Source organism: Acomys minous (genome assembly GCF_964271855.1).
Source record: "Acomys minous genome assembly, chromosome: 15".
NCBI lineage: Eukaryota > Metazoa > Chordata > Mammalia > Rodentia > Muridae > Acomys > Acomys minous.
In genome coordinates this window covers 100,244,193-100,272,161 of record NC_140497.1, presented here as the reverse complement: position 1 = coordinate 100,272,161, position 27,969 = coordinate 100,244,193, and the positions used below count along the sequence as shown (strand labels likewise).

Below are 27,969 nucleotides of genomic sequence, written 5' to 3'. Positions count from 1 at the left end.
ACCATGCACAGGTGGGACAGGCAGACTAGAGGTCCTGAGGGTATTCTATCATGTGCCCCTTTGGAAGGGCACTCCAGCTACCAGGGGTTGGAGCCACGTGGTCCCCTCGCTGCTGGGCCTCCTCTCCTGCAAGGGGAGTCAGTGGCCATCCAGGGTGCACAGAGACAGGACAGGCATTGAGTGTAACAAATGGACTTTAATGTAACTGTCACACACACAAGGTGGAGGGCAACGTGGCCCTCTGCTGTGAGGGTAGCCTGTGTCGCCCAGTGACCCTCAGGAGCAAAGGCTGAGGCCATGTCCCCTCTCGGGGAAACACTGATGTGGCCAAGGGCTAGCACGGGGGGCACAGCTGGCCCGGGCACAGCAACTCTCCTGGACATGGACCAGCATGGAGAGGACAGCTGCCCTCAAGTGCTGCATGGTGTGTGCACAGGACACACAGAGAAAAGGGTGGGACAGTAACAGACGACAGTGACAGTGATCAACAGGCTCAACACAATGGCAACAAAAGGAGGCCCTGGTGCTGGGTGAGGATGGCGTCCACAGGGCGCTAAGCGGCCAGGCATGTGGCACTGGGAGCCGAGGTTTGAGCTGGCTTGTCCCTAGGGGAGGCTGGCAGGCCCTTTCTTCCCACCCTGGATCAGAGTGGGACCAGGGAAGGAGTTCTGTGTGGGTCCACCAGGCTTGAGGGAGGGTGGCTGTGTGCCCAGGACCACCCTCCAGCTTCGGTTTTGGTGAGTGTGGCAGGTGTGCCCAAGGCTGGGTGGGCTGGGGTGGTAGCAGAGCCCCTCACTGGGTCCGGAGCTGGTAATCTAGAAACACGGGGTAACCACCCTCAGCTCTCAGCTCTCCACAGGGACACGGGGCACCCACCCTCAGCTCTCAGCTCTCCACAGGGACACGGGGCACCCACCCTCAGCTCCCAGCTCTCCACAGGGACACGGGGCACCCACCCTCAGCTCCCAGCTCTCCACAGGGACACGGGGCACCCACCCTCAGCTCTCAGCTCTCCACAGGGACACGGGGCACCCACCCTCAGCTCTCAGCTCTCCACAGGGACACGGGGCACCCACCCTCAGCTCCACACAGTAAGCCCCAGCCCTAGACCAGCTCTGCAGGTGCTGACAGCCGGGCAGCCACTCACCTCCGTTCTGTGTGATGTAGCGCACCCAGGGCAGGGCCTGGTAGCCGCTCTTCTCAATGATCTTCAGATAGCGCACCTGGACACAAGAGCTCTGAGTGTGCCGCACCCCCACCAGCACCCTTCATCCAAGGGGGCAGGCCTGGCATGGCACTGAGGGTCTATCAGAGGCATCCAGTAGCCAGGCTGTATGCTTTCTCCTTGGTGACCTTGGGCTTTTCAGGGGACAAGGACGTGTCCCTCACCCACACACGTTCTGAGGGTCCCCATGCCAGAACCAGGGTCTGGAGGGTCTGCTGTGCCTCGGGGCTTAAGTGTGGTCCCAGGAGGCTCGTCCTGACACATTCATACCTGGATGCCAGAGGTAGTGAAATAGGGGATTTCGAACTTGACGCTGATGGGAGGCTTGCCCTCCTTGTCTTCGGCTTCCACACTCGGGAGGCCAAAGTGGGCCCGCATCAGGTACTCCTTGCCACCCTGGGAGCCAAGGTAGGAGACAGTTAGGCAGCTCCCAGCCCACAACCAGTGTGCTGTCTCCCAGGCTAGCCCATGGCTCCCAGGAGCCGAAGCTGGTCAGGCTGTGAAATGGCTTCACCAACTCCGAGGAAGAACAGGGTGGGCCAGACAGGGAAAGGGAGCCTGGGATCACACTGGGGAGAGGGGTGCGTCCCACTACAAGGGCCCTCTGCTCAGTCTCAGAACAGTCTAAGGTAACAGTAAAAGGCTGCAGGGGACTATGAGAGAGACGGCACTGAGCTATGGTGGGCTCAGTTCCCAGGAGCCTAGCAATAACGTGGAGGTGGTTTGAGGGCAGGACCAGTCAGGACTGGCTGGGACCCTTGCCCTGCTCTGGCTCTGTAGCGCATCAGGCCTGTGCCAGGTACCCCAGCTCTAGCTATACCTGGGACAACATGGCCTTTGGATCCTGAGCTCAGACTGACGGGCAGCAGGAGTGGCTGTAACTAGAGCCCCACTTAGGAGCTGGGGAGCAGGTTCCTTGCATCAGCTCCCAGCCATAGAGGATACCATGAACCCTGCATGGGAGACGAGCGAGTAACACCCTGACACCTGAGCCGGGTGTGGTGGCGCACGCCTGTAATCCCAGCACCCAGGAGGCAGAGGCAGGAGGAGCTCTGTGAGTTCGAGGCCAGCCTGGTCTACAAAAGTGAGTCCAGGTCAGCCAAGGCTACACAGAGAAAACCTGTCTTGAAAGACTAAACCAACTAACCAACCAACTAGCAACAACAAAAGCCCCAAATCTCACAGAAACAAAAAATAAACAAAACCTCAAAAACAAACAAACCACCACCAAAAAAACCATTCTGACTCCTAGCACCTAACAAAATGAGGAGAAAATGTAGAGAGAAGATGCACTCACAGGAAACACAAGAAAAGCAAGTGTAAGCAAGGCCTGGCCATGCCAGGGTGAGGAGACAGAGGCAGGACGATGGTGGCAAGTTCAAGAACAGTCTAGAGTGAGTCTGAGACCAGAACACACAGTGAGTACAGACCACCGACACTACCCAGGCAGACTCTATTTCTTTCTTTCTTTTTTTGTGGCAGGGGGAGACCCTGTTTCAAACAAAGTCTCAACAAAACAAAAATATACACTCAGGAGGCAGTGGCAGGTAGATCTCTGTGAGTTCAAGACCAGCCTGGTCTACAAAGGACAGCCCAGGCTACACAGAGAAAGCCTGTCTTGAAAAACCAAAACAACAACAACAAAACCAGAAAATAAAACAAAAGAAAAACAACAACAGCAAACAAACCAAAAAAACAAAACCAAGCAACCAACCAACCAACCAAACAAACAAACCAAAAATACAGGCTGGGTACGGCCAGCCTGGCCAGCCTGGTCTACAAATCAAGTCCAGGACAGCCAACGGTACACAGAGAAACCCTGTCTCGAAAAACCAATAGCCAAAGAAACAAAAACAAAAAAGCTTCCATGTGAAAACAGAAGTTGTAGAAGTGGGATCCACACGCCTCAGGGCACCTTTCACGGGTAGTTAGAGTGGAGCTGAGAGAAATAGTCATGTGCATCAGCAGTAAACAAAAAGACCCTGAGTGAAGTGAACTGAAGTGAGGGAGAGCTGGCTGGGCTGGGAACTGGGTGCACACTCATAAATTAAGACTAAGGAAACATGGGAGAGATTGATCAGAATTAAGGGCACTGACTGCTCCTCCAGAGGTCCTGAGGTCAATTCCCAGCAACCACCTGGTGGCTCACAACCATCAATAATGAAATCTGATGCTCTCTTCTCGTGTGGAGGTGTGCATGCAGGCAGAGCACTGAGTACATAGTAATAAAAAATTTAAAACAAAACAAACCCCCAAACAACAGGAAGGACAGGAAGAAGCCAAAACTACTCAAAGCACCAAGGCAGATCCTCAAATAATTAAAGCTGCTTTTTGCAAACCATTCAGAAATCCTGCTTGTGGCCAGAAGGCAGGGCACAGAAACACCCATAATTCCCTGCAGCGGTAGCCTCAACTACAGTGCCGGTCGGGGGAAAAAGAAGGGACATGGTGTGCATTATCAGCAACATGCAGGACACATGAGCTGCGTCACTGTGCCATGTGGCGAAAAGCTGCACAGAAGGGCCCATACTGTATGACTCCGTGTACAGGTGGTCTCCTGCAGTCTCTAAAACCAGAGAGAACGTGAAACAGTGGCCACCAGGGCCAGGGCAAGTGAGTTGGTGTGTCACTAGGCGGCATCTACCTTGAGCCTGGCTGTCCTTCCCACCTATGCTCCCCAACTCCATGCAAGGCCCTTGGGCCAGCATGCAGTGTGGGAGTCTACATGCTTGAGGTGCCTTGGGGTCATCCCTAAAGCACAGAAAGGGTAAAAAGAAGCCTGCCTGCCTCGGGTCTCACTGTTTCATCTCTGAAACACTGCGGGGTGGCACAGGGGAGGGCGAGGATGAGGCCACAGGTGGCTGCAGGGCTCCCCTACTGTGTGTCCCCATTCGCCGCCGCCGTGTGGCTGTGTTGGAGCACCAAGAGGACGCCTCCTGGGATGTGCCTGTGGCCTGCCCTCCCTAGTCCCTTGAGGGTGCAGAGAAGGACCACACCTATGTTCCTGGGACCAGACTGCCACTCCGCAGCGCTGCCCCTCGCTCGCAGCCATCACCTTCCCAGAGGCGGCACACGGGTGGAAACTGGGATGTTTGGGGGCTCACCGGGAAGGACTTGATGGACCACACGATCTCACTGTTCTCGGGGACCCACTTGACACTTCCCACTGTAGTCTTGAACTTGGGGGAATCAGCATCGTTGGGGACTGGTATGTGGATCTCTACGTTGTTGGCTGTTGACCGACGCTTGAACTGGCTCTTGGCCTGCAAGGACGCCCCAGGCAGAGGCTCTGGATGCAGGGACGGGCGTCTACCCAACCCCTACCCCCAGCCACCTTAGCAGGGCCACACAGTCCCTGCCTGACAGTGGGACCACACTCTGCCCCGGGCTCTGACCTTGACCATGTACTCGATGCGGCTGTGGGAATGCTTCTCAATCACGGACTCGATCCAGATCAAAGGCTTCACCTGTGGGGTGAAGGAGGAAGGCACTCCCACCTGCTGCCCTCTCACCAGTCTCACGCTATTGAGGGAAAACAGGCCAGACAAGGCCCCATTCTTCCTAGAGACCAGTGTGTATGAGCAGGGGCTCATGACCACAGTGTGGCCAAGGCTTCTGCCCACCTAGGGGCGGGGAGGCACTCACATGGGTGTTGAGGCGGTAGGACATGAGTTCGAACTCTCCATCCGGGGGGATGAAGGAGATGGTGCGGTCGTTCTCAAACCGTGACAGCCGCACACACTGGTGGAATTTCACATCCTCCAGCTCCACCGACTTGCTCTTCCCTCCTGTGCAGGGCAGGGGTGAGGGTCGCAGGGGTCTAGCGTCCCTGCGCAAAAGCTCCCACTGCCAAGACCACCCTGGCAGACCAGTGCCTGTCCCATACCCAGAAGGCATCTCGGTTTGCATGCGGAAGCAGCCCATTCCTAGGCACCTCCTGTCATCCTCTACCCCACATCCCAGCCCGATGCTGGCGTGGAGCCCTGGGGCCCGGGCTGCCTGTGCCCTGCCATGTCTTCCACATAGGAAGCTGAGCGGCTGCAGGCTGCACCCACCCACTAGGAAGTCCAGGAGGCTGGCAGGGGGCAGGCGTCTGAAGAGAGCCTCGGTGATGTGCCCAATGAGGAGGCACTGGAAGCCCAGCCTTGGTGTGTGACCTCCCAACAGCCCACATGCAAAGAGAAGAGGCCAGAGGATGGGGCCAGGCTCTACAGCAGGCCTCTGACTGTAGGGTAGGCTGGGTCTCCCTGAGGACGTCTAAGGCTTAGGACCGTGACTCTCTAACTGTCACCCTCCCAACAGTCTCACACTGTAGCTCAGGATGTCCTCAACCTCATAGTCTTTGTGCCTCAGTGTCCTGAGTGATGGGATGACAGGTAGATGCGACATCAGACCTTCTTGGCTTTTGGGGGGCTGGTGGGTACTGAACCCAGGCCTGCTGGGTCCACACTGGCCATTTACTAAGCTGCAGCCCTAGCCTTTGAGGCCTTCTGAGCAATGTGAAACTCTGCTACATCTTATTTCTTGTGGATGGGAGGGTGGGTGTGTGCAGCACACATCTGACACTCAGAGAACAAAGAACTGGCTCTCTCCTTCTACCACGTGGGCTCTAGAGTTTCACACCAGGGCTGGCCGTGGTGGCGCACACCTTCAATCCTAGCACTCCAGGGGCAGAGGCACGTGAATCTCTGTGAGTTTGAGGCCAGCCTGGTCTATAAAGCAAGTCTAGGCCAGCCAGGACTACACAGAGAAACCTTGTCTCAGAGAAAGAGAGAGAGAGAGAGAGAGAGAGAGAGAGAGAGAGAGAGAGAGAGAGAGACACACAGACAGACAGACAGACAGACAGACAGACAGACACGGAGATAGATTGGTTCACACTAAGGTAACGGGGTGTGGCAGCAAACACCTTTACCTGATGAGCCACCTCAATGACCAAGACATTTTCTTAAGCCTGGCACTTGAAAGCAGCTGGCTGTCCAGTAGGTAAACATGCAATCAGGTCTAACCTGGGCTCAGCTGAAGCCACCTCCCAGCCTCTGCGCTGTGCTGTTACTCACGGCCTGTGTTGTCGAAGAGGACTTTGTCATTAAGGCCCAGACGCAACTCGGGCATGCCTGAGAGGAAGACCCGCATCTTGATGGAGCCCACAATCTCACTGCGCAGCACGTTGCCATTGGCACTGACCTGGAACAGCAGGGGCCATGTGAGGTGAGGCTCCAGCACGCTTGGCGCAACTGAAGCATGGCTCTCTCCCTAGCGACTGTCCTGGGGTGGACAAGTGACAGCCAGATGTGGGCAGAGGTTAAGCAGTACGGAGGACCTGTGATGCCTCACTTCCAGGAGAGCAGTAGAAACCATGACCGGCTGGGCCGCGGGGTTGGGTGATGTCGCCATGACAGCATCAGAGGGCCTACTGGAACCTAGGCCAGGCACGGGCTACCAGCAGGCACTAGCTCTGGGTGGCAGCAGGTGTATGAGGCAAACATGGCTGCTGCTTCACCTGCATGTTTTCCAATGTTGGCCCAATGTTGGAAGGTGGCACAGGAGCCATGTCACGGCAGCAGTGGTTGCAGGGCACCGCAGCACAGCCAGCAGCGCTCTCCACATGTTGTGCCAGCATCTGCTACACTGGGAAATGGCGGGAAGCCTTCCCAGGCCTCTGTGGTCCTCAGGAAAGCAGCATCATGGGTGTGAGCCACTGACTGCCAAAAGTCACTATGCAACACACACAGCTCTAGTGCTTTGCAGAAGCCGCTGAAATAACCACCATGACACAAGGGCAGAAGCACGCGGAAGGAATAATGGAACCCTGAAATGTCTCCATAGGGACAGCGGGGAGGAGACACAGAACAGGAAACAGAATAGAAAGCAAAACAGCAGCCCTTAGTCCAGAAACTCAGCAAGCAGGAGCCACGTGTGCGCGCACAAGCATGCACGCATGCTCATACACAGACACTTGTGCTCACGTACACACACACACACACATACAAAATGGATTTTCCTTTTGGGGGATGGGGGGTAAGTCACACCATGGAATTCAGACAGGCCTCAGAATTATGATTTTCTTGCTTCAGCCTTCCAAGTACTGGGACAATGGGTGGGTGCTACCAGGCCTGTTCTCAGGTTAGGTTTTAAAAATGGTTGCCTACCAGAACTCCCTTCCAATCAGATGTAGGCAGATTCAGAGTAGGCTGGGGTCTGACTAAGAAACCCCCAGAGCGTCAGGCTTTGGAGCGCACGCTCACTAGCTGGGCTGAGGCTGTGCAGCCCTGCGGGAGGATGGTGTCACTGGGGTGGGGGCTTTCACGCTTATGGTTGGAACTCTCAGCCCCAGCCCCCACACCTGCCACCTGCTGCCATGCTGGCCCTAGCCCTCTGGAAGCCATAAGCCCAAATTGACTTCCTAAGTTGCCTTGGTCAAGGTGTTTTACCATGGCAACAGAGAAGTACCTAACACGTGGGGGAAGATAAATTCAAAAGGTATGGCAGCTGCATTCCTGTCGCCTGGCATTTGGGAGGCTGAGGCAGGTGGATGTCTATCCTACTCGGTGTAGGTACAGTGACACCTTGTGCTAGGTGCTCTAAGCCTTTTACTGACTTACTGACGTCTCACATCCGCTTGGATCACTTAGCGGAGAAGAACGCTGTCAGCATCAATAGTTAAAGCATGCTCTGTTCTTTTGCTTTGAATAAGGAGGCTGAGCCACCTCAGTAGCCCCGAGACTTCTGTAGGTTCTAGGTTAGCCAGAGATAAGGAGACCTTGTCTGAAACAGAACAAAACAAAGCCCTGGGCCAGGTGTGGAGGTGCACACCTCTAACCCCAGCACTTTGGGGACGGAGGCAAGTGGTTCTCTGAGAATCCCAGGCCAGCCAGGGCTACGTAGTAAGACCCTCTTTCAACAAACAAAAACACACTGTTGGGCATGGTGGCGTACGCCTGTAATCCCAGCACTTTGGAGGCAGAGGCACGAGGGTCTCTGAGTTTGAGGCTAGCCTGGTCTACAAACATAAGGCTAGACAGAGAAACCCTGTCTCAGGAAAAAAAAAGAAAAAGAAAAACCAAAATGAGCTGGGTGTGGTGGCGCACACCTGTAATCCCAGCACTCAGGAGGCAAAGACAGGGGCATCTCTATGTCTTTGAGGCCAGCCTGGTCTACAAAGCAAATTTAGGACAGCCAAGGCTACAAGAGAACCCCTGTCTCGAAAAACAAGCAAACAAAAAAGAAAACCCCAAAACAAACAAACCATAAAAAACACAAACCACAACAAAGGAAGCAGGCTGTAAGAGCACACACTATGCAAAAATAAATAAACAAACAAAACTGGGTATATGGAACACACATATACACATACACACACAGTTACAAATTAACTGCTAACACAACAGGTTCTGCAGTTGCCCTGGAACAGGCCTTGTCTGGGCTCACTAAGGCATGAAGACCAGCAGCATGTGAGGTGGGCTCTGCAGGAGTGAAGGGAGAAGCATCAGAAGAGCTGCCTCCTCTCCCTTCCTGACTGTGGGCACGAGGCGACAGCTGCCCACAGCCCTGCGGCCGTGACGTCTGCACATGATGGGCTGTGATTTACAACCAGCCCTTCCTCCTTTAAGCTGCATCTGTCAGGTAGTCTGTGACGGCTGCACACTAACTGACACACCCGTGTATACAGGTCCTGCACCCAGGACCACAGAAGCCAAACACTCAAGCCAACCATGGCGCTAGCATCCTAGAAAAGTAGCACAGTTTTGGGGTGTGTGGTTTTGTGGGGTGGCAACAGGATTCCAGAGTGGGGTCTGCACACAGTTACAGCCATGAGCGCACCCTCCCGTGCCCACGCTCAGTGATGGGTTCCAGCGCACACCACCACTCCCAGCTTCCACACGTGTTAGTTCCTCAAGCTTGTACACAAGTGCTCTGTGGGTCCATCTACTTTCACTTTAAAACATTATTACTGTATGTGGGTATGTACAATGTACGTGTCGGGGTGCCACCACCTCTGTGTGGAGATCAGAGGACAACTTTGTGGTACTCTCTCCTTTCGCATTTCTGAGGGCTCTGGGGATGGAGCTCAGCGGTCACTAGGCTTGAGCTGTGGCAACCTGGCTCACCAAGCCATCTCCTCAGCCCTGTATTTTTTTTTAAACTAAATTGTATTTATTTAATTATTGTGGTCTCTGTGTGTGTGTGTGTGTGTGTGTGTGTGTGTGTGTGTGTGTGTGTGTGCGCGCGCACGCGCACAAGGTCAGAGTAAGCTCTGAGAAGTCAGTTCTTCTCCATCATTGGTCCCAGGTTGGAGCTCAGACGGTCAGGCTTTGTGGGCCTGAGCCATCTTGTCCACCTTGTTGCCACTTCTAGTTTTGTCTGTCTGTCTGTCTTTCTTTCTTTCCGTTTTCGAGACAGGGTTTCTCTGTGTAACAGCTTTAACTGTCCTGTAGACCAGGCTGGCCTCGAACTCACAGCCTCCTAAGTGCTGGGATTAAAGGTGTGCGCCACCACTGCCTGGCTTATTTTTGTTTCCCTGAGATAGTGTGATCCTGGATGGTCTGGAACTGGAAGTTCCCCTACCTCAGTCTCCTGAATGCCACCAAAATGTTGTTCCTACAGTGAGAGAGAGAGGCTGGTGCAGGGAGAGCAAGGTGTCTGTGGGGCTGAGCTGAGCCCTGCCATCGGCTGCCATGGTCCCGGCTTACACTGCTGGTTTTCAGTTCTGTCCCTGACTTCCACCCTGGAAAAGACGGCATGCCAGGGAAGAAGAGCAAAGGCATCCTACCAAGAGGTTAACGGCCTCAATGACATCCAGGAACACTTCGTTCTTCCGGTATTTGATGCCCTCCGAGCGCCAGGACACAGCGTTGGTGACGGTGGCCGGGGGCCGAGGGGCCCCTGTTTCTAGCTTGTGGCCTTCCTGAGTGATGTACCTGTAGGGCCAACCGCTCAGTTACAGAGGTGACACACAATGCTGGGCCCTGACCTTGGGATGGAGCTAGGGAGCAGGCAGGCTCGTGGAGGGGTGACCTCTGACCTGGCAGTGTGCATGCTCTAGTGCCTGACCGCACACACTTAGTTTCAGAGGCAAGACACTGGTGCGGGGTGGTCAGCATTGTGGGCTCCTGGAAGGGACTGAGCCCTGGGCCACCCAGTGACCCCACCCCGCCGGGACAGCAGAGTGGAGCTTTCCTTGGGCTCCCAGTCAGGTGGGAAGCTGGCACTGCAGGTTGTATTGAGCGGATGGAAAGTGCAGCAGTGGAAACCCAAGACCAGCCCTGGGCTCAGCAGCAAGTATCTGCAGGGTCGAATCCCAGCACCAAACAACCCAGACTTAGGACCCCACGTCCAGTGTATAGTGTGAACAGGACATGTGACCTCCTCCTGCCAGCTGAACACTCCAGAGACAGGCAGGAGGAGCAGGGCGCGACCTCAAAGTAACTAAGAAACAGTAGGGCGTAGGGCGGGAGGAACAAGCTGGCAACTCAGGCCCTGCGGGGCTGGGGAGCGCGCGTGCACTCACTCCTGCAGGATCTTGCTGTCCGTGGTCTGCGGGTAGCCAAAGTCCATGAGCTCGTCCAGCAGCTCATAGATGATAACAAAGTTGTCTCGGATGCTCTCCTCCTCCAGCTCCTTAAAGTACTCAGAGAAGACCTGGGCGGGGTCAAGGGAGCAGGGCTCAGCTGAGACTCGAGGGCCTCCCCAGTCAGGCCCTATGGCTGCCGGGACCTCTGCAGTCACTCCTGACTGTGCCTGCCCCCCTGCCTCTGACTTGAGGCTGCTGCCTACCTCCCTACAGTGCTGGTCGTCCCTAGGGTAGCTGGTTGTAGGAGGCTAAGGAGGGGATCCTGCCTTTATACTAATACCAAAGCAAGCAGGTCATTAGAACAAGTGGGAAAGGCCAGTTCTGGGGAGAAACAGGCCCATAGCCCCCTGCATCCCTGCTCACCCTAGCACTCCAACCATATCCTGCCCACCATAGGTGGCAAAACCAGGCTGTTCACATCCCCTTGCCCCAGGACATCTGCACAGCAATGATGTCTCCCCATTTTGGGTCCTTTCTTTCCTCCCTATGGTGGGGATGCACTGAGGGTCAGAGACTCTCAACTACAAGGAGATGAAGTCAGTCTCCTGGCCCAGCATCCCCGGTACCCAAGGCTACAATCCCAGAGCCATCCCAGGAGGGAGGTCCACAGCTGGGCCTTACCTGCACCACCTTGTAGAGGAAGGAGAACACCAGTGACACACAAGCATTCTTCTTGGAGGTGGCGACCACTGCATGGTGGCAGTCAAGGAGCCTTCTGAGACTGGGGTACCACAGCACAGGCGCCTAGCCCCATGTCTCCCTGCCCGAGCAGTACTCCAGGTGTCTACTGGGTCAAAAATTACAACTAAGGCCCAGTCTGAGGCAGGCCAGGGACATGTGGTAAGCAGCCAGCGGGCCTGGCTTGTGGGACAAAGGAAATGGAGGGCATAAGCGGAAGCTTCTGGATGCTGCATTTAGGAGCAGGACTGGGAGAGTCCAGCTGCACGGGGAATCATCCAGGGCCAGATCTGTCTCTGTCTTTCTGTTGTGCGACAGAACTTTTCTGGGGGGATGCTATATACATATCTATGCACCCCAGATAGAGAGCTCACAGCAAACCAAAGTATGAGCCATTTCCTTTCAGGTACCTTGGAAGCTGCCTACTGGGTCCATATAAAGTCCACAGGAAAGCCAATATAAGTTGGAAAGTAGCTATGACTGCTGGCATTCCTGTGAAATGTTCTGCTACCCAGCATGCTCTCCAAACAAGAGGCCTGTTCCTGACGAGGCCTAACAAACGGACGGGAGCCATGCACAAGCCACCTGTCTGGGAGACGCTGGCAGGTACATTTCCTAAGGCCTATGCTTGTCAGTGTCCGTGACAGATGCACAGTTTCTCACCATACAGCCACAGACCTTTTTGTGCAAGTGAGCAACAGGAGAAGCCACCATTAAGGGTCCCACCAACCAGGCACTAAGTATGGTGTCCATGAAGAACTGATAGCCACTAACACTGATCAACAGAACTTGGCTGAAGACAACCAGGTGTAATGGTCCTTCCACCTACCTTATAACCTAACTGAGGTTGGATAATTGAAAGAAAAATGAAGGGCAGGAGAGATGGCTTAGTGGTTAGGTTGCTCTTCCAGATGACCTGAGTTCAATTCCTAGCCCCCACATGGTGGCTCACTACTGGCTGTAACTGTACTTCTGGAGGGATCCAATGCCCTCTTCTGGCCTGCATAGACATGGTGCACAGACATGCATGCAGGCAAAATATCCTTATAAGGAAAATATTTTAAAAATAGAAATTAAAAAAATAAAAATAAAAAGGAAAAATGAGTTGCTAAAACAGGTATAGGGCGTCCAGGCAGTGGTGGTGCACACCTTTAATCCCAGCACTTGGGAGGCAGAGGCAGGTGGATTGCTGTGAGTTTGAGGCCAGCCTGGTCTACAAAGTAAGTCCAGGACAGCCAAGGCTACACAGAGAAACCCTGTCTCAAACAACAACAGAAACAAAAACAACAGGTATAGGGTACCAAATGGGTACAAAGAGAAATCCCTTCTGGAAAAACAAACAAACAAAACAAAACAAAAGGATACAAGAGGTAGGGGAAGAGGAGGAGTGGTGGAGTGCTGGCCACACACTCTCAAGCACTCTGCCCTGCAGGAAAGCTCCTTAAGCAGGAAGGTAAACAACTCCAAATAGTTTCACAAGTCCCGGAAACTGAGCAGATTCTCTAGGCCCCTTCTTCCCAAGAGTAAACAGCAAAGCTGCAAAGACTACTCTGAGAGCAGACCAGCTGCCCACAAGAAGCAGGGGTCAGTCGAGCTACCTGGCAGCAGTTTAGACCAGTGTCACTTGGACATTCTCTAACCTGTTGAACTGCTTGCCTGCAGGCTGTGCAGTGAGCCCCAGGTTCCCAGCTTTCTGGAACATGCTGGGCTAGGCTTTGGTGATGCGGTTGCCTTTGAGTCATTTTGGCTCCTGTAAGTAACCCCTCACCCATAGTCCTATATGTAGCTCCAGGAAAACTCATTGGTTCGCCAAGTTGGCCTTCAGTGGTATTCATACTTTGGTCTGTCTTGAGCTCCCTAACTGGGATGAGTAGATGTGTGTGTAGTGTCTCAGAGGCAGAAGTTTTATCACACAATACCTTCCTAGCCTTGCTGACTGCACTAGGCCAATCTTTTTTTTGGGGGGGGGGGCGGTGTTCACAACACAGGGTTTCTCTGTGTAGTCCTGGACTAGTTTTGTACACCAGGCTGGTCTCAAACTCACAGAGATCACCTGCCTCTGTCTCCTTGAGTGCTAGGATTACAGGTGTTACCACGCCCAGCTTCCAATCACCTTTTCTACAGAAGCTTCCAGATCTCCCCAACTGTCTGAGGCTGCTAGACTTGCAATGGCTGTGCTGGCACAACCTGCTCTCCAGCCCCCAGGAGCTTCCTGCTTCCTTTTCCTCAGCCCAAACTCCAAGGGAGGCCTATGATCAACCCCCTAAGTTCCTGTTAATGTCACACCCATGCCCCTGGCCCAGGTAATTGGCAGGAAGGCCTGGGAAGGAGGGAGGCCATGTCCACCTGAGCCTTGACCCAGCTATAGCGTGGGGGCCTAGCCACAAGCTGGGAACTCATGAGACCACAGCATGATGGTGGAGGATGCCCCAATGCAGGCAGCGCCCTCCCATGCCCCTGTGGCCACACTGTAGTACCATGGTGGCAGGGACTCAGACCACACGTGCCCTGCCTATTCCTGCAGCTGGGCAGCCACAGCCTAAAGTGTGGCTTCAAGTGACAGGCATCTCTCTAGGGGTCCCAGGCCATCTATACCCTCTCCAAAGCCATGCTCGGGCTTCCAGATGGGGATCTTCCCTGAGATACACCCTGCGGGGGGTGGGGGGGGGCTACCTATCATTGCTTGCCTGGGTGGGAGGGCAAGAACATGTCCATGGGAAGAGGCAGCCACACGCACCCTTTTACTTACTGACCCTGAGGGACCTGCAGCTGCACAGCTGGCGCATCCCACTGCTTGCTGCACAGACAGATCCTGAGAGGTCTGTCCAAAGCCGCAAGTGGTGGGTGCAGTCATGGTGGGTTTCCATCCGGCACCATGCTCGGTGGAAGGCTCAGGTGGGGCCGGGGGGGTGCAGGGCACACGAGAACTTCCTTACTCCTGCTCTGCTCCCGCTCTTTCCACTCCTGCTGCTGACAGTCTGCTCACACTTGGCAGACAGCCCCACCCATGCAAAGACCTACCCCCTGTAACAGACACATCTCAAAGGCTAACCCCAGGCCCAGCTGGCCCCCACTCCTGCCATGTGCCCCTCCTGACCCACGCTGCAGCTTCTGGAATCCTTAGCATGCGGTGGCCTGTCACTGCCAAGCCCCCGCTCCACAGCACAGGGATACAGTACAGGTTGTTGTGCTTAATCCACATGAAGCGAACGCCACCGTGGGCCAAGATGGGTGACAGCATGCCCTCCTCCTCCTTCTCCATCAGGATGGGCATGAAGTGCTCCACCTCTGACATGTCCACGTCCCCACGGTAGTTCCTGCAGATGAGCACCTGCATCAGGAAGAAAGAAAGGGTGGTCTGGGGTACACGTGGGGACCATCTGTGAAGGGACAGGCCTTGAGGCCAGTCTGACTTCCACCTTAGGGAAGTCCCACCACAAGGCAGTAGCCAGAGGGCAGGAGAGAGGTGGAAGTGAAACCCTCAGACACCGGCAAGCCTTGCCCTCACTCCACGCAGGCAGGCGCGCTGGTGCACTTGGCTCTCCTGACAGGTCAGGGTGCCTGATCCCTGAGGAACCCAAGTTCATGGGATCCCCCGAGGCCTGCACATGGAAAGATAGCCCTTGCCTGGTCTTCCTCCTCATACAGAGCATCTGAACCGCTGCCCATGAGCAGGGGGACTGTGGGATGGGGCAACCATACTGCAAAGTTAGTGATTACTCAGAAAGTGACACCAGAGTTAAGCATGACCCAGTGGCTCCTCCTGGAGGACAAGCTGTGAGTCCATGGATTCTGAGGAGAATGGAGCAGGAGTGGACATGGGCCCGTGGAGCCCAGGCAGATCCCAGATCCACTGTGTGGCCAAGGATGTTCCTCCTGCTGCCTCCTCCTGAGTGCTGGGATGGCGCCCAGCCTAATAAACGAATACTTCAATGGCTGAATCTTAAATTAAGCCAGAGCAGAGACAAGGCCTTGTCTTTCAACAGATGCATGGAGAACCTGGGTCTGAATCTTCTCAAAGCACGCCACAGCTACGTCCAGAATCTGAGGGCCCGCCAATCCTTCCAGTCTCCGCATAGTTGCTGTGGTGTCTGGGGAGAGCCTGCTCTGACAAGAAAGATGCCTGCAGCTTTTGCTTTATTGAGATCATTTCACCATGTAGCCCAGGATATCCTTACACTCACGACCATCCTTCTACCTCTGGAATGCTGGCTGGGACTATTGGCATGAGATACCAAACCCAGCTCAATACAACTTTCTCTGTGTGTGTGAGTCTGACTGGACAGGCCAGGGGACAACATGGAGTATCCTTTTCAACCTTACATTTTAAGGCAGGGTCTCTCACTTGAGCGCAGAGCTAGCCAAGATGCTCCTGGAATCCTGGGCCTCTATGCCGTCCTGGCATTATGTAAGTTCTGGGGATCTGAAACAGGTCTACACACTTATACAGCAAGTATGCTCCCTGCTGGAAATATTCTGCCAAGCACCGTGATGCACACCTTCATCCTTAGCACCTGGGAGGCAGAAGCATGGGGTTTACAGAGTACATTTCAGACCAGACATAGTGAGACTCTGTCTTTAAGAAAGAAACAACAAGAAGAACAAAAACCACAAAACCCCAGGGTTGCTGAGCATGGTGGCGCACGCCTTTAATCCCAACCCTCGTGAGGCAGCGGCAGGTGGATCTCTGAGTTCCAGGCCAACCTGGTCTACAGAAAGAGTTCCAGGACAGCCAGGGCTACACAGAGAAACCATGTCTCAAAAAACAAACAAACAAGGCTGGAGAGATGGCTAAGAGGTAAAAAGCACTGTCTGCTCTTCATAAGGTCCTGAGTTCAATTCCCAACAACCATATGGTTGTTCACAACTACCAATAATGAGACCTGGTGCCCTCTTCTGGTGTTCAGTCATATATGCAGGCAGAATATTGTATACATAATAAATAAAACTTAAAAAACAAACAAACAGCCAACATAGTGGCACATGCCTTTGATCCCAGCACTCGGGGGCAGAAAGAAGTAGGCAGATCTTTGTGAGTCAAGGCCAGGTTGGTTTACAAAGCAAGTTCCAGGACAGCCAGGGCTACACAGAGAAACTGCCTCAAAAAACAAACCAACTAGCTGGGCGCAGGGCGTATTCCTGTAATCCCAGCATTTTTGGATGTAGATCTCTGTGAGTTCGAGGCCAGCCTGGTCTACAAATCAAGTCTGGGACAGCCAGGGCTGCACAGAGAAACCCTGTCTCGATAAAAACAAAAAAAAAAGAAAAACGAAACAAAAACCAACCAAACAAACAAATCCCCAGGGGTTGAAAAACTGTCTCATTGCTTAAGTGCCTTGCTGTTCTTCCAGAGGACCCAGGCTTAGTTCCCAGCACCCACATCAGGAAGCTCACAGCTGCCTGTGACACAGCTTTGGGGGATCTCGTGTCTTCTGACCTCCTGTGGGCACCTGCACTCCTGTGTACATACCCAGACTCTCTACCACACATAAACATTTTTTTAAAAATCACTATTTCCCACGGGGTCTGCTAAGTGCGTATACACAACGTGAATGCAGGACATGAGACTCTTGAGATACAGGCCACAAGGATGCCCAGGGCAGGCTCTACCCTCAGAGTTGCTGTGCATTGTGAAAGAAAACAGCCAGGAAGTGCGCCCTGGATGACCCTGAGAAAACGGGATGGCAACATGGGTGACTGTAGGGGAAGACCCACGTGGGAACTGTGGCTGAGGAGGGTCCTGGTCACTCAGGGTAACAGTGCCTATTTGGTCACACTGCCTGCTGTCAGCATGGCTGCTTGGCCATGTGGCGGTGCTGCAGCTCTCCTCAGCTGCCATGTTGTACTGGCATCACCTACCTCAGATCCTTTCACTTCAGAAAAAACTGTCTCTGTTACTTCTAGCTGGGAGAGTGCAGCGAGGGTGGTTCCTTTCCTAAGTCCTTTTTGGGCCTTGCAGGGACATAGCACCCACCAGGCAAGCTTCTGGGTGTGAGGCCCTGGTGAGGGACTCCCACTGCCTGCTGTTGTTCCTCTTGCTGTCTCTTACATGGTAGGCTTCTTAGTTCTAAAGACGGACTGCAAGCCAGAAAGGTGGCGCTGCCTGCCTGAGGTAACACAGCAGAGAGCAGAGCCAGGATCTGAGGGGCATTCTTGCTCTCACTTCCACTCACGTGTGGCTGCCTGTGCTCTTTGGGACCTGGTGTCCTGGCAGCTTTAAGCCCACTCTCTTCCCTGGATGACTATGAGCACCTGACTTTTTACCTCAACAGGGCTGTCCGGGTGAGCAAATGTGCATCATGCGCCTATATGGCGGCTACCACTATGGCAGCCAAGGCAGACATGGTTCCTGCACTGTCACAGCCACCTGGGGAATAGATGGGGACCCTTTCTTTCTTTCTTTCTTTTTTTTTTTTTTTTTTTTTTTTTTTTTTGGTTTTTCGAGACAGGGTTTCTCTGTGTAGCCTTGGCCATCCTGGACTCACTTTGTAGATCAGGCTGGCCTCGAACTCACAGCGATCCGCCTGCCTCTGCCTCCCGAGTGCTGGGATTAAAGGCGTGCGCCACCACGCCCGGCTCTTTCTTTCTTTCTTTCTTAATTTCTTTTTCAAGACAGGGTTTCTCTGTGTAGCCTCGGCTGTCCTGGACTCGCTTTGTAGACCAGGCTGGCCTCGAACTCACAGTGATCTGTCTGCCTCTGCCTCCCAAGTGCTGGGATTAAAGGCGTGCGCCACCACTGCCTAGTTTGAAGGGGATCTTTTCAACAGTCTCTTCTTCAAGAAAGGCTTGAGGAATGGGAAGGAGTGTCAGGAGACTCAAGGTGGTAGGCCGATTCTGAGCTGGGGTGGCAGCAGATGGAGACGGGTGAGACCCTGAGGGCACAGCCCATCTCTCTGCCTTCCTTTCACCCCATGCTTCTTCCCCTGAAATGGAAGAGGATTCAGCTTCAAGAGAAACTACACAGAGCAGCCTGTCCTTGCTCAACCTGTGAGAGGGTGCCCGGGCGACAGCGGGCCTCCAGGACACTCCTATTTCCTGTCCTACAGCAGCACTGTCCACCTCTGAGACCCAGGCCTCCAGGGTGCCCTATAGTCACCCTGGACACTTCCAGGTGCACCCTGTCGCTCGCAGACCTTCTCCACCAGAGCATGTGGCAGGCTGGCCTTCTCATGGCTCCCTGGCCTCATCCCCCCCTCCCATCAAGTCCACACGCGCGCGCGCGCGCACACACACACACACACACACACACAGCTCTGTTCCTCAGACCTAGGGTCACCTGGGCTGCTCTACCAAGCGGAGAGGCTACTGTGGTGTCTGGGGAAGCAATAGGCAGCAGGTAAGTGCCCTCCAGAGGCAGGCCTGTCCACAGCCCATCCTAGGGACTCCATGCCCTGGAACTTCAGTGGCCCTGGAGCCTCCTTCCATTGAATCCCTAAGGTGCCACTGCCAGTGGGCTGCCCTACACCCAACCTGCCGACCGTGACATCTGTTACCTTCTCAGAGCCACCTCAGCTGCCCAGCTCTGCCTGGAAGTCTTTTGTAACTTTCTCTGATTGCCAAACACCAGCCAAGCAACCCTTTGGCTGCTGGTCCACTTGTTTCCTGCTAGGCCGAGAGGCCTGTGGAGCCTAATACCATATACTCTGTGGGCCTAGCGTAGGGCCAGGCCTGTCTCATACCTGTACTCAATAACCCAGATAAGGCTCTTCAGACCAGCTAGGACAGCAAGGCCCAGAGAGGTCAAGGTGCTGTCTATGGTCACACACGTCAGCTGCAGAGATGGACAGAGTCCACTTGGGAGTCTAGTTCCACAGCTTTAGCCCAGGATGGGGCACTTGCTAGCACCAATGACATGCTGAAGGAACAAGCAAGCCACAACAGGCAGCCTGCTGCACCTCTAGGCCAGGGCAGAACACGCGCCACAAGACCTAGGGAACACCGCCCCTACCCTGCTTTCCAGAAGGCTGTGGAGGAAGCGCAGGTCTGGGACTCACCAGCTGTTGACTTTGGGTGGCATCCAAGGCAGGCACACACTCAAGGGACTAAGGAAAATGCTGTGGGTGGGGCACTCTACCTTTTTACTTCTGAACAACTCTAGCTCTTCCCTGCAGCCTGGACGACACTGCTCTGTCACTGATGAATGTCGCACTTGTTTACTGTGGCTGGACCTGTTCTGGTAGCTTCTGAATATAAGAGGCTGGCCACTTGCCTTCCACCCTGACGGGCTGACAGCCCATCTCTGAAGGCTGAGAATGCCTTCCTGTAGAGGATTTTGCACTGAGCACACTGTGGCTCCCTGGCAGAGAGCTCGTTAGACATACTGGAGGTACTGGGATCCATCCCGGGCATCACAACACCAAACACTACACTAGGGAGACAGCTCGGTTTGTAAAGTGTTTTCCAAACTGACCTGAGTTCCATTCCCAGATCCTCTATAAAAGCCGGGTGCTTGCACAGGCCTTTAATCCTAACACTCCTGATGCAGAGGCAGGTCCATCTCTGCATTCAAGGCTAGCTGGTCTAGAGTGAGTTCCAGGACAAGCCAGGGCTACAGAGAAACCTTGTCTCATAAAAGCAGTAGGGGGGAAAACAGTCAGGTGCTGGAGGTAAGTACTGACAGGTGATCCATGTGGTTAAAGGCCAGGCAGCCTAGCTTAGTCAGTCTAGTGACCCGAGTTTGATAACAAGAGCCCATGTAAGGGTGGCAGGGTCTCCTTCCGCACACGTGCACACCCGCAAGAACACAAAACAAACCAAGTTTTCTCTTTCAGACACTCCTGTTTCTGTCCAGGGCCTTCCTGTCTCAGCAATCTTTGTTATTCCCCAGTCAAGAAAGCTCTCCCTGACCCTGCAGCTGGAGCTGCCAGTCCGTTACGAACACGTGGCCTCCAAAGGCATTCGTTTATTTGTGCTTTTCCAAATGACTGAGCTTAGCTGTGACAGATTCTGCCCACCCACGATGGCCCAGGGCTTAGCACCCTGCCCAGCGAAGATGCTTGGGGTGGGACTCCCAGACGGCTACGTCCCAGTAACCAGTGTGACTCTGGGCAGCCTGTTTCCCCCTCGGAAAAAACCGCACGTCTATCTCTTCTCTCAACTCAATGTCACAGGAAGCACACAGCTGCTCTAGGGAGCGCGGAAGCCTGCACGCTGCGGAGGGAGAACCTAAGGCCCTAGTCCCCGCCACGCCTCTGGCCAAGGGTCGCCGGGTCCGGGGAGCAGGGTCCCGCCTCAGGAGGCAGCATCCGGCCCGCGGCAGAGGATAGAGCCCTGTCCCCAGGCACTGGAGGCGGGAAAGGGGCAATGTGAGCAGTTCCATAGCAAGCGCAGCCCACCAAGTTGGCTAGCAGTGGGGCGGGACTCGAGGAGGGAAGACCACCTCCCGTTTCCTAGCAACAGGGCGGGGCCGGCAAGTGAGGCTGCCCCGCCTGCCCGACGCCCTGGCAGAGCTGGTCAGCCAGTTACCTAGCAACAGGGTGGGTCCCGACAGGGCGAGGGCCCCGCTGGTTGCCTGGCAACGCGGAGGGTGGGGACCCCTTCAGTACCTTGCCCTTCAGGTCCAGTACATAGACGGCGCTGGCGGACATGGCGGCTTTGGAAGTCCTCGGCAGTAGCCGAGGGCGGCGGCAACGGCAGGAACTGCCGGCGTTCAGCAAGGCCCGGCGCGCCCCGCGACACTTCCCCTTCACTTCCGGTCCATGAAGCGGCGCGTGAACCGTTATGTCCGGTCTGGGGGTGGGGAGAAGCCGCAAATGCGCAGGCGCGCAACGGAATAGGTGCAGGCGCAGTACGAACTTTTTGGGCAGTATTTTACACCCAGCCTTAACGGGCCGGAAGTAAGTCCCAGTGGGCGGGACCTGGAGGGGCGGGGCAACTGCATCACGGATCCTGTGTTGGCTGACTAGTGGACGCTTCCAAGCCCCCTGCTGTGGCGGGGGCGGGGGGCGGGGGACGACGACGCTGAAAGCGGAACCGATTTGGGGCTTAACCTTGCTTTCGGCAGAAGTCTAGTAACCTAATATCCATCCAGTCACTCACTGGCTGTGATTCGCTGTAAAGAAGTCAGTCTCTGAATGACAGTCAAGCCTTATCAGCAATCTGTCAGTGTCAACCTGCCAACGCCTGAGCGACTGCCCCACCCCAGTCTTGCCCCAATGAACCAGGAGAGCACGTGTGTAACTTAGCCACTGTGCCTTAGTGTGGCTGATTACTGCATTTTCTTTTAATTCTGTCATTCTTAACCGTCCCTCCTCCATGGAGAGAACAAGCCAGTACCTCAGCACCCGCACCCCCTCTGGATTTTGTGTGTGTGTGTGTTCCTGTACATACGCAGAAGCACCTCGCAGGGGTCGTCAGTTCTCTTTCATCTTATGGATCCCAGAGATCAATCTCAGTTTCCGTAGCTTGTATGTCCTTCCCCCTTTTCAGTTTTTTAGGATTGCATCAGTATTCACTCTTAACCACTAAGATCTCTCCAAATTGTTCCCAATACCGACATCTGGTGCCTCACAACTACCTGTCTTGGACTCTGTGGAACACCTGCACTCACGTATATACACCTACACGTAGACACACAAAATAGTAAGTTTTTAAAAAAAGTAATGTTTTAACAAGATATAGTGTATGCTTTTAATCCTAGAACTTGGAAGGCAGATCTCTGTGTGTTCCAGGCCAGCCAGGGCTACCTTCTAAGACCCAGGCTAAAAAAATTCATTTGCAAATTTCAAAATGTAATTTTATATTTCAGTCATATTAGCCCATTTCCCTCTCAATATCTACTTCTGTTCTTGCTTACCTTAAAAAATAAAAACATTTGTATGTATGTGGAATTCAGAGGACTTGTGGGAATTAGTTCGCTCCTTCCACCATGTGGACCCTGGAACTTGAACTTAGGTCTTCAGACCTGGTGGCAAGCGCCTTTGCCTGCTGAGACCCTGCCAACCTACTGGGAGAACTGCAGTTCTGCCTGGGCTACAGAGCCTACAGAAGTGAAAAAGGGCACGGTGTGCACACCTTCAACCCCAGCTCTCCAGAAGCAGGAGCAGAGGCAGATCTCACAGCCTGGTCTACATGGAGTGTTTCCGGCCAGCTAGGGTTGCACAGTGAGACCCTGTCTCAAGCCTTCCCTACCAACCTCAACCCTCCCCAAGCAACTAAACCTCACACAACTGTATCATGCACAGAATTCTTCAAAAGATTGAGTATTTTGTATACTATGTTCAATGACAGAAAAAAATTCACATAAAACTTCAGGCTAAGTGCACAGTGCCAAACAGAAATGAAACGTTTGCAAACTTCTGACAGTCACTGCAACATCTCATTACGTATTACAAAGCCAGTGTGGTCCCCAAATCTGGAAAGTCTCAAATCCAAAACGGTCCTAAACACCACTCATGCACACTTCACACGCCATCTTCCTCAGGCGTGAGCACAGATGGAATAAACCCGGCATCTGGACTGTGAGACAGCTCAGGGTGTAAAGGCGCTTGCAGCCAAGCCCACAGCCTGAGTTGCATCTGATCCCCAGGATCTACATGGTGGAATGAGCGATCTGTTCGGCCAAGCTGGGCTCTACACATGCACACACAATACATTATTACATAGTATATACATTCATGTATACATATGTGCACACACCCCTTTAAACAAGAGCATCTCATTCTTCCCACACTGAGAAACAGTTTTGCACTCTGGATTCTTCCTTCTCCAGGGACACAGGCAGAACGGGAAGGTGTCCCTGTACAGACCACACTCAGAAGCTACTTCATGACTGGCATTTGCTTTATTCTCTACATGACAGCTCCTTGGATTTCTGTCATTCAGTATCCATGGCAACAGAAGCTGCTTCTCTCAATAGTGGTCCACGTAAACACCCAGATGCCACAGCTCTGCAGCATCTGCACAAAAGAGGGCCCTCCCATCACTACGCCATCATGTCTGCTAGCACCTTGCCCTGGCCATGCCTGGCACTTGGTGTCCTTAGACCAGGAATGGCAAGCAGGCTCGTGACACATGCCATATGGTTAGAGCCTTAGGTGTCTGTCATCACTGAGAACTGAGAACTGTCCATGGCAGCAGGACAGGCTATGTGCTGGAGACCCGTGTTCCATCCTTGCTTCAGGTGGCTGTTGCGGATGTGATCTGATGTCCAGGTGGCCCAGAACATAGCAGCACTGGGCAGGAGCTTCCTGTCTGGCATTGCAGTACAGGTGAAGACAGAGGCTGCTATAGGGGTGGAGAGGGGACCTTCCTTCCATGGCCTTGACCCAGAAATGACCTCACCTTGTAAAGCCACAATGTTGCAGTCCGAATGGGAACGGGCACTACCCTGACACCAAAACTCAGTGAGAGAAGAGCCTGACTTTAATCAAGTTTCAGAAGCCTGGTCTCAGCACCAGGCAGTTGTAGAACACTCAAGAAAACATGGAGGGGACCAACAGTCAACTGGCCTCCTGCCTTTCGCACCAGGGGCAGGTTACTTGGTCCAGCTGACTTTGGGAATGTCATAGTGCTCAGTGAGTGTGTCCAGGTGTCGGTTGAAGTCCTGTGGAAGAGAGGCCACATCAGTGTGAAGCAGTGTGTGCCCAGCCCATCTCACGTACTCCAGCACAGGTCTCACCCCGCCCGAGGGTGTGCCCAGCAGCCCGAGGCTAATGCTCACCTCCACTCTCTGCTTGTGGGTTTTAGACGCCTTCTTCAGGATTCTTTCCATTTGCTGGTGGGAGAGGAAAGCAGCGTGAGACCCCACGCCTGGCACGGCCCAGCCTGCAGCTCCACACGCGGGTGCCGGGAGCAGCTGCCCCGCGTGGGAGGTGCCTGCTTAGCCTCCTGCAACCCCAGCAGTTCCTGCCAGAAGCTGGACACTGGCTTCTGCTGCCTTGAGCCCAGGGCAGAGTCTGCAGAGTAAGAGGCTCCAGGGCGAAGGGCTGAGGGGATAGGACTGAATGTCCAGTGTCCTAGCTCTCATGACAAAATACCCAGGGAAGAAAGCACTTGGGGGAGAAAGGGGCACCTGGTTGCTATTTCAGGTTACAGTCCTTCAAGGGGGTAAAGTAGAGACAGGAACTTAGGGTTAGAACTCAGCTGAAACAGAGAAATGGATGGGAGCTTGCTTCATGTTCTTACAGTTAAGAGTTGGGGCTGGAGAGATGGCTCAGACGTTAAGAGCACTGGCTGTTCTTCCAAAGGTCCTGAGTTCAATTCCCAGCAACCACATGGTGGCTCACAACCATCTATAATGTGATTTGGTGCCTTCTTCTGGTGTGCAGGCATACATGAGGCCTAATACTATATTATTAATAAATAAATAAACAAACATTAAACTTCAGAATTTTAAACAAACAAACAAAAGAACCCTCAGTTGAAAGCCGAGAAATGGATGGGCGCTTGCTTCATGCTTTCACAGTTAAGAACCCAAACCCTGGGGCTAGAGATCTTCAGCTCAGCGGCTAAGAGCTCTGCTGTTCCGTCAGAGCCAGCACCAAGAATGGTGCCCACAATTTTCTCTAACTCCAGGTTCAGGAATTCCCTCTGCCAGCCTCCTCTGGCAGCACGGCACCATGTATGTACACACAGACAACACATTCATACACATAAATAAAATGTCCAAAGTCTCACACCCAGAGACTAGTGCTGCCGGAAACAGGCAAGGGCGGCAGATCCCCCTCATTGGCCCCCAGGGCAATTGAGTCAACCCTCATTGACACTCTTTTCCGAGGGGAGTCTCACTTGTGTCAAGTTGTCAGTCAGGGTGCTCAGGGGGCCACCAGACCACAGCCAACCAGCCCCAACTTATTCAGTTACAGATTTATTTAAAAAAAAAAAAAAGGGAGGGGGGCTGGAGAGATGGCTCAGAGATTAAGAGCACTGACTGTTCCTCCAGAGGTCCTAAGTTCAATTCCCAGCAACCACATGGTGGCTCACAACCATCTATAATGAGATCTGACGCCCTCTTCTGGCCTGCAGGTGTACATGCAGGCAGAACACTGTATACATAATAAATAAATAAATATTAAAAAAAAAAGACTCTAGTGGAGTGCAGGCTAGAGCAGAGAACACTACTGGCTACGAGAGCCAGAGAAGATGGGACTAGCGAGACAGCAAGGGCGCAGTGCACTCCCCATCTCACAGCCCAGGAGGTGACCAGAACCCGCAGACTGCTGCACACCCCAGAAACCCAGAGGGCCAGATGGAGATGGCGGCCGTGGGGGCTGGATCGGCACAGGGGTCGTGTTCTAACACTGCACTCCAGAAGTTCAAATACTACAGTTCTATGCCGGGCGTGGTGGCGCACACCTGTAATCCCAGCACTCGGGAGGCAGAGGCAGGCCGATCTCTGTGAGTTCGAGGCCAGCCTGGTCTACAAAGTGAGTCCAGGGCAGCCAAGGCTACACAGAGAAACCCTATCTCAAAAATCAAAACAAAAAAGAAAGAAGGGAAAAGGTCTCGTCCTATAGCCCAGGCTGTCCTAGAACTCACGTACCCAGCACTTCCGGCTCAGAGATGCTTTTCCAGTCCTCATCTCCACCTGTCTGCCCTACGTGGGGTCTAGCCAGCCGTGGTTCCTCCTAAGCCAACTTCTGGCATTACCATCACCCTTGGTTGCTCACCCTGAGTGGTGGCTGAATGCTGGCCGTACCTTTGAGGGTGACTTCAGACTTGGACACTGGCTATCCCAGGGCTCCCCCTCTAAGAAATGGCAGCACCAGACCCGCCCAGGCTGCCCTGCCACAGCCCACACACACCAGCAAATCAGACCCAAGTGACTTGTGCACATGTTGCCCAGGGGGTTGGCCAGGGGGGCGGCTCAGCCTGATATTCAGGACAGGCACTTCTTTCTCTGCAAAGTGTAGCAGTAGCACTGGCCTCTTCCCATTAGATGCTAGTGGCTCTCTTCCGAGGCCTAGGAAGTCCACACACCTCTAGCTCCTCATCTGGGGGGAGAGGGATTGCCTTGAGAGGAGGCAGGCCTGGGCAGGGGGGCGACTCAGACGAGGCCTGCACAGGGTCATGGTGGCAATCCTTCTGCATTGCAAAGAGTGAGTCACACCTCTGGTCCACCCACAGCCTAGCAGGCTGAGAGTCTGTCTTATTCTGACCTCTCCTCTCCCTCACTTTTAACACCAAGAGAAATAACTTAAGGAGGCATTAAAACCCACTTAAAGCAGCCGCGGTACAGAGTGCCTCTCATTCCCAGCAAGCAGGAAGATTACAAGGTCACCTTTGACTACAGAGTGAGTTTGAGGCCAATTTGGGCTACACAGACAAAGGGTACCTCAAAACTAAAAATAAGCTCACGGTGGTGCATACCTTTCGTCCCAGCAGGCAGGAGGCAAAGGCAGGCTGATCTCTGTGAGTTCCAGGCCAGCCTGGTCTATAGAGAGTGCTAGGACAGCCAAGGCTACACAATGAAACCCGTCTCGAAAAGTCAACAACAACAAACAACAACAACAAAGTAACTAGCATGGCTTGTGGGGTTGACCAATCATCGCAGGTACTCGGAAGCTGAGGTAGGAGTTCCAAAACACACCCACCCCCCACCTCCAAACTACAACGAAACACATTTGAAGGTTTGAAAGGGAGCTGTCACGTAAACAGACCTGGTGGTATCTTAAAAGCAACGAGTTTCCCAAGGCTACACAGAGAAACCCTGTCTCAAAACAACAAAACAAACAAAAGCCAGACCAAACCAAAAAACCCCAAAACAAAACAAAACAAAAAACCAATGAACTTCACAGTTATCAACTGTTGGCGGAAAGTGGGGACCCCCATCTGCCATCCCAGGATACGGGATGGCTACGTTAGGCAGGGCTAAGGAGTTGGGGTGAGAGCCCGGGCTCCGCCCCGCCGCCCGCCTCACCCGCTTCTCCTGCATCTTCTCGAAGGCCGCCTGCGCCGGCGTGCGCTTGTCCAGGCAGCGCCTCTTCTCCTCCTCGCTCTTTTTGCTCGTCCCCATGGCCTCCAGCATCTTGGCCTTGTCTTTGTCCTTCTTCTTCTTCTTCCTGAGGGAAGAGGGGGCCGGTAAGCGGGGCCGGAGCACGGGGCCGGCCCTCGGGGACACACCGCGGGCTCCCAGACCTCACCGCTTCGTCACGCCGAGCTCCGCGACGCCTTTCAGCTTCAGCGGGCCCTTCTGGACCTGCTCGTAGGCCTCCATGGCGCCGGCCGCGGGAACTCCGCTACGCTTATGTTTGCAAACGGTACTTCCGCCCGACGCCCTCCTCACTTCTGATTGGCCAGCTAGGCAAGACGCACGCGCCTTCCGGTCTCAGAGATCCGGCACACTTCCGGTTTTTGGCACCATGGGAACCCGCCCACAACATAGCCAACCTGAAGCTGCGCTTCAGTTTGCTCCTCCGTTTCCGCGACCGCTTGAGCTTTGTGGCGTTCGCAGTCTTACTCCAGTTTAGAAGATTACACTTGCCGGGCGTGGTGGTGCACGCCTTTAATCCTATCACTTGGGAGGCTGAGGCAGGGGGATCACTGTTAGTTCAAG

General features: G+C 54.0%; 2 protein-coding genes across 2 annotated transcripts; both read right to left on the bottom strand.

The window, feature by feature from the left end:
• Positions 1-176: 176 nt before the first annotated feature.
• On the bottom strand, positions 177-21,188 carry AP1M1 (adaptor related protein complex 1 subunit mu 1). The gene is made up of 12 exons (XM_084759190.1): positions 21,020-21,188; positions 14,649-14,805; positions 11,418-11,485; positions 10,734-10,864; positions 9,996-10,143; positions 6,283-6,409; positions 4,871-5,013; positions 4,621-4,692; positions 4,330-4,488; positions 1,496-1,621; positions 1,148-1,223; positions 177-815 (listed from the first exon to the last, which is right to left on the bottom strand). Exons 1-12 carry the CDS (start codon positions 21,059-21,061, stop codon positions 793-795), a joined length of 1,272 nt encoding a protein of 423 aa, XP_084615316.1. The 5' UTR covers positions 21,062-21,188; the 3' UTR covers positions 177-792.
• Positions 21,189-23,237: 2,049 nt separating this feature from the next.
• FAM32A (family with sequence similarity 32 member A) lies at positions 23,238-27,721 on the bottom strand. Its single transcript, XM_084759244.1, has 4 exons — positions 27,557-27,721; positions 27,334-27,475; positions 24,136-24,189; positions 23,238-24,018 (listed from the first exon to the last, which is right to left on the bottom strand). Exons 1-4 carry the CDS (start codon positions 27,628-27,630, stop codon positions 23,950-23,952), a joined length of 339 nt encoding a protein of 112 aa, XP_084615370.1. The 5' UTR covers positions 27,631-27,721; the 3' UTR covers positions 23,238-23,949.
• Between the last annotated feature and the right edge of the window lie 248 nt (positions 27,722-27,969).

Coding starts and splice junctions, on each gene's coding strand:
- AP1M1 (XM_084759190.1), bottom strand. CDS start 21,061: ATGTCCGCCAGCGCCGTCTATGTACTGGACCTGAAGGGCAAG. Junction 4,489..4,620: donor GCATCGAGTACATGGTCAAG/GTCAGAGCCCGG, acceptor GCGTCCTTGCAG/GCCAAGAGCCAGTTCAAGCG. Junction 1,224..1,495: donor TCACTACCTCTGGCATCCAG/GTATGAATGTGT, acceptor TCTTGTGTCCAG/GTGCGCTATCTGAAGATCAT.
- FAM32A (XM_084759244.1), bottom strand. CDS start 27,630: ATGGAGGCCTACGAGCAGGTCCAGAAGGGCCCGCTGAAGCTGAAAGGC. Junction 24,190..27,333: donor AGAAGATGCAGGAGAAGCGG/GTGAGGCGGGCG, acceptor CTCTCCCACCAG/CAAATGGAAAGAATCCTGAA. Junction 24,019..24,135: donor CCCACAAGCAGAGAGTGGAG/GTGAGCATTAGC, acceptor TCTCTTCCACAG/GACTTCAACCGACACCTGGA.